The sequence below is a fragment of the Marmota flaviventris genome, chromosome X (assembly GCF_047511675.1).
Source record: "Marmota flaviventris isolate mMarFla1 chromosome X, mMarFla1.hap1, whole genome shotgun sequence".
NCBI lineage: Eukaryota > Metazoa > Chordata > Mammalia > Rodentia > Sciuridae > Marmota > Marmota flaviventris.
The window spans coordinates 13,875,458-13,888,070 of record NC_092518.1 but is presented as its reverse complement, the minus strand read 5'-3'; the positions used below and the strand labels follow the sequence as shown (position 1 = coordinate 13,888,070).

At 41.5% G+C, this 12,613-nt stretch overlaps 1 protein-coding gene across 8 annotated transcripts in view; it reads left to right on the top strand.

Annotated features, from left to right (window-relative positions):
- Positions 1 to 12,613, top strand: part of Sh3kbp1 (SH3 domain containing kinase binding protein 1) — a 331,887-nt gene that overhangs the window by 257,126 nt on the left and 62,148 nt on the right. For all 8 annotated transcript variants that reach the window (XM_071606251.1, XM_071606250.1, XM_071606248.1 and 5 more), the window contains one exon: positions 1,298 to 1,405. In XM_071606251.1, coding sequence (XP_071462352.1) covers positions 1,298 to 1,405 — 108 coding nt within the window. The remainder of the gene's footprint in view (positions 1 to 1,297; positions 1,406 to 12,613) is intronic.

Below are 12,613 nucleotides of genomic sequence, written 5' to 3'. Positions count from 1 at the left end.
TGCTGGAATTCTTATCTAGCGAAGTGCAAATGCGCCATATATAAGCCCTGGTACACTTGGGGCCTACAACTGCTGCTTGAGCCCTCCTGGTCTCTTCCTCAACACATCAGTCCATGGGCCCTGAGCATGATATCCTCTCTTTCTTGATTAATTATCTTCTTGCTTCAGATGTAAGTTTAAAAGTAACTGTGCTGCCAGCTTTTTTTTTTTTTTTTTTTGGAAAGCTTTCATTTGTTTTGGGCTTCAGCTAGAAGTTGTTGATCACAAGTCTGAGTGAGGCTTGAGTTTTAACTCAAGAATTCTGGACTTGACAGTTGGATGTGTATTATACACATACTGTGGAGGAAGAAGTGCCCAAGGGAGGAGGTTTATAGTTGGCCAGGTGAGTCCTGGATTGAGTGTTAGAAGTAGAATTCAACCCAGAGCACCCAGTGGATGAATGCAAAATATATTAAAATGAATTGGCTTCCATCTAATTGAAAAGGGAAAAAACTATAAGTAGCTTTGTGTGCTGAGGTTAAGTGCTTAGGAGAACCATGGGGCCATTAGGTTTAGGATGGAAGCTTGAAGAAGCTTAGGGTTATTCCAGTTTTGCTCCTGGCCCTCTATCTAGCACCTGGCTCAGTAGTGCCTGATGTAGTAGGTGCTCAAGAAACATTCAATGAATGAAAGAAGAGAATAGAAATTATTCAAAGGAAAGCAGTTTTGATCTGGAAGAATGACTAGGTTTATTTATTCATTTAGTAAGCAAATGTTGAGTTCTGTAAGGGGGATAAAGGGCTTTTCATGGTGACAACTGTGCTCCACCAACATCAAAAGGAGAAGGTGAAGGAGAGCAGCATGTTAATGAGTTTGTATGAAGTGTGATTTTTTTCTTATGCTTGGCTTACTGTTGCAAAGCCCTTTTTAATTCTGACAAGCTTTGTGACAAGTTATCCAAAAGAGGACATTTTTGCACAAGATATTTTCTAAGCTTCCTTTGCAGTTAATAAAATACTTTTATTTCAGTAAACTTAAAAAGAAGCCCATACATCTCCTCCCATCTTTAAGAAAAAAATTTTTTTAAAAATACTTCATGATATCTTCAGGGTATCTAAAAGCAACATTGGACTTTGAGTCCCTGCTGGAAGCTCTGACTTGGTTCTCTCCTCTGACTTTGGGGTTGTGCTGACTTAATAACCATTGTTGCATTGATATCAGCGTCAAGGAGAGCGCTTCTGTTCTCCCATGAAAGGATGGCAGACCTCTCTGGAGCATGCTTGCCCCCATTTCTCACTCTTCCCTGCCTCGTTTCTAGGACTGCATCGATGTTGGCTGGTGGGAAGGAGAGCTCAATGGCAGACGAGGCGTGTTCCCTGATAACTTCGTGAAGTTACTTCCACCGGACTTTGACAAGGAGGGGAATGTAAGTCTCCATGGCTTTGATCTCAGTGCACCATACACTGTCAGAATTGTGGCTTCTGTCATGGGACTTGGGATATAGGATTGAGACAGTTTGGTATAATGTTAAAGAGCACTGGCATTTGAGTGTTTGATGGGCTTGGGTTCTAAGCCCTTGGCTGCCTATACCTATAACAAGTCCATTTTAGAACTCAGCTACTACCTGGTGACAGTGATCCCAATTCCTGAGTTTCATGTATAAATAGGATAATGTGTGTAAGGCACTTAGCATAGTACCTGGCATATTTGAGTGCCCAAATAAACTGTGAGGACTGTGGGTGCTCTGTTTGGTAAGTGTACTGCCTGCATCCTGCATAGTACAGTCCTTGAGGGTAGTGAAGTAACCAATATTATGCAAACGGCTGACACATTATGAAGCTAAGGATGCAAAGCAAGACCTACAAATCTTCCTATACTGTATATGCATGTTTGTGTACACATATCCATATGTTGCATACACACCTATCATTTATGTTTTTCTTTGTGGGAACCCATTTGATGATGTTGCTGTCCAAACAAGCCAGTCCATTTTTGTTGCCTTATTCTAAATGTTGTTTTTCTCTTCCAATGATGTAACAAGAAATGTTGAAAAGCTAGAAGCACCCTACAGTATAAGGAGGAATGGCAATTTGGTCTTATCGATCCTGTTCTATACCTCAGGGTTCTTTGCTCAGGCTTTTATGTGACCTCTGCCCACCTCTCCTGGCTAGAATCCTCTTCATGCCCATGGGGGCTCTGTTACTGAACCAGGCTGAACCTGACTTTGACATATCACCATTCTAGTAGAGCTGAGGTGAGGTACAGTAAGGTTAGCTACAATATTGGTAAATTGGTTGCCAAGGATACTAAACCATCATTTCATGGTGAAAGTGCTACTTAGATGAATGGACATAATTGTTTAAGAAGTGAGATAGTGCTGGCATCTGCCAAGATTGTACCCTGTAGATCATTAAATGGGTTTGAAGTCCAAAGCCTAAAGGCTTTTCAATAGCTTGCTTTCTTGTATTGTTTGGGTGAAGAGTGTTCTGTTCTACACTTGCTATTCTCTCTTGGAATCTGAGTTTGGGTTCTGCATAATATGGATTCAGCTTCCTAATGTTTTCTAAGTCCTTGACACTTGAAGTCAAATTCATGGACCAGCAACATCAGCATCACCTGGGAGCTTGTTAGAGCTGCTCAGGCCCTATCTTAGGTCTGATGCATTAGAATCAACATTTTTCACAAAATTTTTAGGTGATCTGTTTGCATATTACATTTTGGGAAATGCAGGTATAGAAGCAGATATCTAAGTGATGACAATCCCACCTTCCACTTCCCCCCATATTTTAGGAGAGAATTCATACATCAAAGAACTCATCATTCAGTAAGGAAATTGTCCACCAGGCAAAATCACTTGAAACATTTTTACTAATGACTAGCAATGTTGGATTGTCACTTGACAGAAAAATCGATTACTGAGAAAAACAGATCCTAAACACTTATAATGACTGGATATGAAATGTTTTAGGATAAAAGGACCCAAAAATGAGATTTAGAAAACATTTATAGAGTATAGTGGTTGTGACTCTAGGCTATGCCATCAGATAGACCTGAGTTCAAATCCGTCCCCTGCCACTTATTTGTTCTATAGCCATGGCCAAGTTGCTGAACAGCTCTAAGCCTCGCTATTTTCATCCATAAAATAATGGGAATATTCATACTTATCTTACTGAACAGTTGAGAAGACTGAGTGAGATGATGTACATGAATTCCTCAGCAGTGTCTGGCTATTGGTTAATGCACCCTGCAGATTAAGCATTCCAGTCATATAATTACTATTGCCACAAGAGTGGCAAAAGACTCCAACCAGAATTGTGAAGTAATGTTATAAAGCCAATTCTGGGACTCTGGTTCTTTTTGCATCAGCTGATCAAATCAGCCCTGTTAACTTGGTGTCTTGCTTACCTTCCCTGGGAATCTAGCTACATCTAAAACTTTACTCAACAGCCATTAAAAAAGACAGCCAGTGAGGTATAAAACACACTTATAGAGATAAGCAAGAACAGGATGACATAATCTTCATGTTACTTCGCATATATTTTCTGGATCTGCTGCTTTACAATTCTGTTTTCATTTTGTTCAACATTTAACAAGTCCTTTCCTGGGCTGGCCATCATGGCGGTTGATTGGAAGTAAAGCATACTCATGACTGCTGCTCGTTTGGGCTTAGTTTGGCTGCAAATCTGGTATTGAAAGACATGGGTGCCTGCCAGAGCTTTCTGAAAGAATACTCATGGTAGCCAGAATGAGTGGAGGCCAGGGACCATCTAGGCTGCCTGTTATCTCCTTTTTGCCTATGTTTGTGAGTCTACTAAAAGCCAGCTATGTCCTAAAACACTGGGATACCAAAACCTTCATATAACTTTGAAGGAGAGCACATTGTCCAAGGAATCTTAGCAAGCCAGGTGTGGCGGCACACGCCTGTAATCCCAGCAGCTCGGGAGGCTGGGAGGATTGCAAGTTCTAAGCCTGCCTCAACAATTTAGTGAGGCCCTAAACAATTCAGCAAGACCCTATCTCCAAATAAAATATTAAAAAGGGCTGGGGATGCCGTTCTATGGTCATGCACCCCTGGGTTCAATCTCTAGTACAAATAAAAAAAGGAGTCTTAGCAAGCTCGCTATCCTGCTAGACATTTGCTGCCTTATTGGTTCTGATTGAGCCAATATGGTTCACTTTTTTAAATCTGAAAGATAAAATTGCATATTTACCATGTACAACATAGTGTTTTAAGCACAGTGGGATTCAAGCAAGCATAGATTGAAAATCTTCAAAAACTTTCCATCTGTACTGAACATGTATACACTTTTAAAATTGTCCTTCCCTAAAAATACAGTACAACAACTATACTACATGGTGCCTATATTGTGTTAATTGTTGTAAAAAAAAATCAAGATGATTTAAGGTATACAGGAGGATGTGCTTGGGTTATATGCAAATACTATAACATTTTATATAAGGAACTTGAACATCAGTGGATCCTCAAGGGGTCCTGAAACCAATCTCCCACAGATTCCAAGCAATGACTGACTGTATGTATACATTGTGAATGTATACACAACTAAATCTAGTTAATTAACATGCATTGCTTGTCTAGTTATCATTTTTATGATGACAAGTGGTATGACTAAGGCAAAATCTGGATCTGTTTTTAAGCCAATGAGCAAGTGTGCAATTGCCTCCTCTGTGGCCCCTGCCTTTTAGTTGCTGTTCTTATTTTAGTGGGGCAATAAATTCACTTAGGTGAGATGGACTCCACAGTGTACATTTTTAGAAGCTCTGTGTTACATAAGCTATTAAGGGAAGCACTTTCACCAGGAGAGTGAAGTTGTCAGTGATGAGTGGACTTAGCTCAGCTTGCTTGTTGGGGCATGTATGCTTTTTAGAGCCCCATGGGCCTTTCTCTAACCTTACATAAACAGCTACCACCTCCTTGATAAGTCTTTTAACCTTGTCCCCATGAAGCAGAAAACCCAATTTTAGGGAAACAATAGTCATACCTGTCAGATAAAGTAAAACCTACCGCTGAAAAGTATTGTATAATATGACACTTAGCTTTGAAAAAATTCAAAGTATAACATCCTTTTTCATCCCCTTTGGCCTATAAAACCAGCCAACCAGCTTTGTGTTAGTTGTTATGCCAGCCTTCGTTGCTGTATCCTGAGCATTGGTGAGGTGGTGACAATGTGATTAGAGATGGGGCTGTCATTTGCTGAGTTGATGGTGTAAATATGATTAGAATCATTAACACGAAGGCACTATGTGAATGACAGAGTCTAAAACATTCTGCCACTGGTTTCAGCAGATGTCATCTTGTCTTGCCAGTGGCTGGGGCTATAATCACTCACCCAGAAAAGAGGACAGTCTGTGATGATTAGGGTCAACAGAAGCAAATGGCATTTCTTTAATAGCAGATCTTTTGACTCAGTAGGTATCACCAAGTATAATGACGAGGCTGGATATTTTTTGCAGGGACGTGGATTCTGTTGGTTACCACCAAGCCTTCTGGAATTCCTCGTGGTCTTTCTTCCTGAGAGCACTCAGCATATTCTCTCTCTAGGGTGACATACGCTTGGGGCTTTAGCTCAAGATATTCTGGGAGAGCACCCGTTGATCTCTTGGTGCATATTTTAGAGCAATTATGTAAGCTATTTATGAGAGAACCTAGATTCAATGGCTGTCTGTTTATTTTGAACTTTGAAAGTAAAATTAAACATCATATTGGATAGATTTAATATTCTGAGTTCTAATGAAGTGACATGTGTGCTCTGTCATTATTACTGAAGGATAACGGGGAACTTGGACTCTCAAGAAAAGCAAAAACAAATTCTCACTGTTTTTAGAAAAAGAAAATATGAAATATATATTCCTATAGGTAGTGTTTTAAGAAAGTCTCAGGCCATGACTCTTGTAAGGAAAACAGGTCAGATCATCAGAAGTGGAATTACTGTGCCAGCATGCATTGATTGGGAAGGCTTTTCAGAGTTTGTGCCATGTTACAAATGGGCATTGCTAAGGTTCCCCTAGGTGTTTCCCTAGTGAATATCCCGCAGTAGAGGGTCTGCCTCTCAGCTACAACTGTGATGCAGGCTATAAGCCTTCAAACCATAATAAGAACTGAGATGTCCATCATCTGGAGCATGTGGGTCTGCCTTCCCTGAGCATTCACCTTCTATGGGCCTGATTAAGAATCAGGTTTTGGGGCTGGGGCTCAGTGGTAAAGCACTTGCCTAGCACATGTGAGGCACTGTGTTCGATCCTCAGCTCCACATAAATAAATAAAATAAAGATATTGTGTCCATCTACAACTAAAACAATTTTTTAAAAAAAAGGAATCAGGTTTCATCAGAAACTATACTTTGTCCTGGAGGGCAAGAAATCAAAATGAGGGGCTGGGGTTGTGGCTCAGGGGTAGAGTGCTGGTCTTGCATGTGTGAGGCACTGGGTTCGATCCTCAGCACCATGTAAAAATATAAAAAGGTATTGTGTCCATATATAATTAAAAAATAAAAAATTTTAAAAAAAGAAATCAAAATGAGAGGAGTTAGTTGTTCTTGCAAAGGCCCTCCTCACACACCAGAAGGAAAAGGTTTGCCAAGGGAGCCATATGTATTCTTAGCTAAGCCCAGCTTCAGCTACTCTATTTTTCTGCATTCTTTTAATTGACTGGATCCTTTCTATTCAAATCAGTCACCAGACACATCATAACATCATTAATTAGATTTCCCACTTTCCCATTTACAGTTGTGTGCCAATCTAGCCTTTTAAAATTGTTCTAGATCATCCAGCAGCACTTTTGCAGGTTCCAAATTTTACAGGAAAAAAAAACAAGCCAACCCTTGCTGGCTACCCACAATGGCTAATCTGTCATAGGTGAGTTTTTCTGCTTTAACTCTGACCACCTTCTCTTTACCAAGTTCTCAGGAGGCCCCTGATTTTTTGCTCTGATCTTCTGACAACCTCGTTTATAAAATCTGCTCTTTTGAATTCTACTGTAGTTTTTTCTAATTTTTAAAGATGCCCAGTAAATTATTTATAAAAGAGATAAATGTGTACTACCAATAAGCAGCCTTAGCAAAATAATCCACCTGCAACATTATCTTGTACATTTAATTTTCTGAGGGGTCTCACATGCAGAGGAATAAGGCTTGTCAATGCATTAATGTCACCCATATATGGCCTGTTGATACAATACCTGTGGGCTTTCCCTAGGTCACCCAGGTGATGCTTCCTCTCTCTTTTCTGATGGTACTTGTAGCCTGTATTCTTTCAGTTCAACATCTCACTCAATATACTCTTACCTGAAGTGCTTATCTCGGATCACTCAGTCTGAACTGTAATCTCTTTGAAGGCAGGGCCTACATACCAAGAGTCCCCTTTATGGGGCCTAACAGCATGCACAGAACATGGTTGGCAGTCAGGACCCCCTTGTTCTCTGATCTTGTGGTGGCAAGGTGTACCGGCTCTTCTTTCTGCCCCTCCTCTCCTTCTTGCTGCTCCCTCTTATACTCAAATAAAAGAGGAAGAAGAATGAATGGAGGATTGAGGGGAGCTGGGCTCCTGTCCAATTCCCCTTCCGAGATGAAGGGGATCCAGGCCCTTTATTCCAGACAAAGGATCTGGGCATATAATCGAGGCATCACTTCTGAGGTGGTATGGATGGAGTGAAGGAGTCAAGGGGATGAACTGAGAGAGTATTTTAGGGGGAAACAGAACACCAAAGTCTAGCTAACCACCCAACAGGCCATCAATTTGGATGCACCCAGCCAAGAGGGAAACCATGGATATAGACTATGAGGCTAGAAGCTGAGGGCAGGAAACAATAGAGAGACCCTCTAAAGAGCAGGTTGTACAGTGGTTCCTAGGAATCTCCTATGCAGGTGACAGGGCAGGTGTTGCTGGGACTCTGAAGGGTGCAGAGGGGCAGTTATACACACTGTCATTACCCCAAGCATAGCACTAGCTGCACTCTTCAAAAGTGTGGCTGTTCCTCCAGGGGCAAGGAGGAAAGGGCAGGGCAGACTCCTCCCAAGTGTTTCTAGAATTGTGAAGCATGCCCTGGTCAGGAATCTCCTCCAGCCTCCAGATAACTTTGCTCAATGCATTGTGGGGCTTCCCAAGGCCCAGAATTGCTCTAAATGAAGCTGAGATTTTCTTCCAGAACCTTATATTTCCCTGAGAAAACCCCCTGCTATGATTTGAATATGGTTCATTCCCACCCAAACTTATGTTGGGGCTCAGTCCCTAACATAACAGTGTTGAGAAGGGGTAGGTTTTTAAAGAGATAGTTAGGTCATGGGGATACCACCCTAATGAATGGATTAATGCATTTCTGGAGAGACTGGGTTACTTCTCTGAGACTAGATTCGTTCTCACAAGAATAGATTCTTGCAAACAAACCAGCCACAGTCCCTTGATCTCTCTTGTACACATGCTCTTTGCCTGTCTTTGCTTCCCCATCTACTTTCTGCCACAAGTTGAAGCAGCATGAAGCCCTCATCAGAAGCTAAGTATATGCTGACATCATGCGCTTAGACTTCCAGAACCATGAGCCACAATAAACCTCTTGTTTTTATGAATTATCCAGTCTCAGGGATTCTGTTATAGCAATAGTAAACAGACTAAGATATCGCATAAAGTGTACCCAGTCATCAGGGTATATTTCTCTGGTTATTTTCAACAGAGCACATCTTGGGGGCCAGAGGTCTGAAGGCAGACTGGCTCAGGTTAGAATTCCTGCCTGGGAAAGCAGTTGAGCCAGCTGATGAACTCTTACTTAGAGCTGGCCAGTCTTGTCAAACAAAGGGCAGAGTCAGTTCTGTAATCCTTTAGCATGAGGCAAAGCTTGCCTTCCTGTCATCCTTCCTCCAGAACATTCAGATCTATTTCCTTCCTGGTGGTATAATGGTACGAAAAAAATCAAATTTAGATACTTTGTCCTTTGAAGGATGATGTTGGTGTTTCCATCCAAGCCAACAACTCCATATGCAGGCAGATGTGCACACGCACACACTTAGGTCTGTGTGTTCTGCGTACATGAAGACCATGAAAGGTATTCAACTCTCTCAGAAATCAGGAAATGTTGGCTCATTGCTTTTGTTAATGACATTTTCATTTTGGCTCTTTTTAAATGAATTTCCACAGTCTGAACATTGAGGGATTAGTCTAGGCCCCCTGTGGTTACAGCTGTAAGGAGACTCCTCCGATGACTTGTGGCTCTAACATCCATTGCTTTTTTTATTTTTACTTTTTTTAGTTGTAAGTGGATACAATACCTTTATTTTATTTACTTATATGTGGTCCTTAGGATAGAACTCAGTGCCTCATGTGTGCTAGGCAAGCACTCTACTGCTGAGCCACAACGCCAGCCCTATTGCTTTTTTTTAAGCACTGAGAATTGAGCCAGTCAAATATACCTGAGCTTGGGGCTGGGCATTTTATTTTCACCCTGGAGGGAGGGATACAAAAATAAATAGAACACATGCCTCTAAAAATTTAGGACTTTGAATCCTCAGGTATTAGTTAATATCCTGTGGCTGTCAAACTCCATAGGGGCACCTTGGCCTATTGCACAACCTGGAGACCTCCCAGTCCTGTCCTTTTATTCAGCCACAATTGGACATTTTGAGAAAAATCAACCCAGCAATCTCCTCATGTCTTTTTCTTTGACAACCATGAACTCCTGTGATATATTTTTTTTACTGTCACATTTTTTTAGAAATTTACCCAGTCTCCCTTCTCAGTTCTTACTGCCCTGTCTTCTGGTTGGATTTCTTTTAAGTAGGCCCATGTGCAATGCACTATGACTCTTTTGGGGGCTGTTCTAGAACTACATGGGCCCCTGGCTCTGAATTTTGTTTAGAGTTGCCTTAAAAGATGTCTTATTTGAGCCAGGTACCATGGTGCTCTCTTGTAATCCCAGCGGCTAGGGAGGCTAAGGCAGGAGGATTGCGAGTTCAAAGCCAGCCTCAGCAATTTAGCAAGACTCTAAGTAACTCAGCGAGACGCTGTCTCTAAATAAAATACAAAAAAAGGACTGGGGATGTGGCTCAGTGGTTAAAAAAAAGTATTATTTAGAAATGGAGCATCTTTTCTCATCTAAAGAAACATGAAGACTGTTGAGATTGGTGGAACCAGAGAAAGTGAAGTCATTCAAGGGAAGAAAATAAAAAAGAAAATTCCCCTCTGCTAATAAGTTAGCAAAAGAAGCACCTGACCAGTGCTGATGCAAGACAGCTCACAAACTTTCCCTTTCTTTCAAAAGGGAACCACCTCCATGATGCCACTGCTCTAGACACAAACACACATCTCTGCCTCCTCCCTTTCCACATCCATACTGGGACTACACTTTTCATACATTGCCTGTTAATGCAACATTTTCTGTCTTCCCTCCCCACCTCCCTTCTTCCTTCTCTCCCTCTCCCCACCCCCTGCTCTGTCACATTTTATGTATCTGCTACATGCCAAACTAGCACAACATTAAGGGATGTATTTTTCTTTGCCCAGTAATCTTGGAAAATAGTATGACTTGTAATTGTCTTTTTTTTTTTTAATTTGGGGCCATGTGGTTTGAGGCAAGGTTGCTGGGGTAATGTCCTCCACTAGAAGAAGCTCATGTGAAATTGGTTATAGAAAGTTTCAGACCAACAAGGAGTGACCAAGACATCCAGGGGTAGGCGTTGTTGGCATTTAACTGGAAAGAATTAGGCCACAGGGTGTTGGCAGTTTCATGAATAAGAAATTACTCTGATCCTGAGGTACAGGAAGGTTAATTGGCAGAGCTTCAGTGATGACTTCATTAAGTAAACATACATCTGTCCCCAGTATAATTTACATAAAGACAGAGAAGGGAGGAAGGAAAAGGAAGGAGTTGGTGGAGAGCTAGAAGGGACTGACACAGGGGATAGAGGAGTGGTAAACCCTGAGCCAGAAACCCATCCCCAAATCCATCCACTCAGTAGAGGGCCTGTATGCAAGGGGAGGTGGCCCTTAGAGCAGCTTGCCTTTTTTTTTTTTTTTTTTTTTTGGATACTGGGATTGAACCCAGAGATACTTTACCACTGAACTACATAGGAAGCCCTTTTTATTTTGAAATAGGGTCTCAGTAAATTGCTTAGGGACTGGTAAGTTGCCAAGGCTGCCTCAAACTTGCAATCTTCCTGCCTCAGCCTCCCAAATTGCCGAGATTACAGGCGTATGCCACTGCACCCAGCAGCAGTCTGCTTTTTTATGATAAAAGTTTGTCAGTACTCATATAGACAATACAGAAAAACATTAAGAAAGAAACACATGTATGCACTCATAATTTTACTAGTCAGAGGTCCCCACTTTAAATTTATTTCTTTCTAGTCTTTTTCTGTAAAGGTTGTAGTATGGTAAGCTCATACTGTAGCTGCAATTTGATACCCATTTTCTCTGGCATGATGGATCTTTCATGCTGGTTAAGAACATGTTGCGGGTCAGACAGCCTTGGGCCTGACTCCCATCTCCTGCGTCACTTGATAGCCTGGTGACCTTGGGAAATGCCTTTATATCTCTAAGCCTCAATTATTTCAATGGCAGAATGGGCATACTAATATCACCACCTCACAGAGTTTTTGTAAGGATTAAATAAGTCAGAGATTACTCCTTCTGTTTGTGAAATCACTTCCTCCTAAGAAAAAGAATATTAATTCACCATTTATAGATGAGAGGGAACAGTTTGGTAAGGTTGCTTGCCCAGTATCCACAGCTAAGGATGGCAAGAGATTCGTAGTGACAGATATTAGAATCCCCACCTCTTGCCGACCATGCTATACTGTTTAACTCAGAGGAAATGGGCTGACTCACCCAGCTACTGAAAAGCAGTGCTGAAAATTTACTGAATCCAGAACCTATATGCTATGAGAGCCCTCCAAAAATTCCTTGTAGGTCTGCTATTGTCTGAGTTTTACTTAAAACCATTTCTTCCTGTGGCCCTGTACTACATTTAGTACTGGTGAGTCAGAGCCAGGACTGGGCATGTGTGTTTGCTGGTCCCTGTGGTAATGACACAGTAATATGTTTTCAAAGACCAGAAGAGTCTCTGGAGCTTTCCTAGAATCACAAGTATATGATGCCCAGAGAAAGTGAGGAGAGGAGGTATCAACAGCAATATGGATCATGTGTTCCAACGCTCCCCATTCCTATCCATCCTTAATGATTTTAACATTGAGATGGTTTTACCTTGCCCTTGGCCCTCACCCTTTTGCCCTTGACATAACTAAGATGATACCCTTGCCAGATTCCCCAACTACTTATTAATTCACCAAGTTGAGCCCATCCATCTCCCTTCTACAGTCAATCCTGGATGACAAGGAAATGCCTGGCTATCTGGAACCAGATCAGGAATAAATGCCATTGATTACAGTTGATTATATTGTTACCTCCATCACCTACAGAGTGACAGTGTATGAGAGATAAATAAATAGTAGCCAATTCGCAAAACAAAACAAAAAAACCTCTATTCCAGTTTATCACATGTGACACGGTACATCTGATCCATGAGAGACCTCAAAAATGGTCTGCCAGCCTCAGCATAGAAAGGGGTAGAAGAAGGTATAGAACCTGAACTGGCTGCAGCAGACCCTCAGCCTACATTTTGTTAAGATCCTTC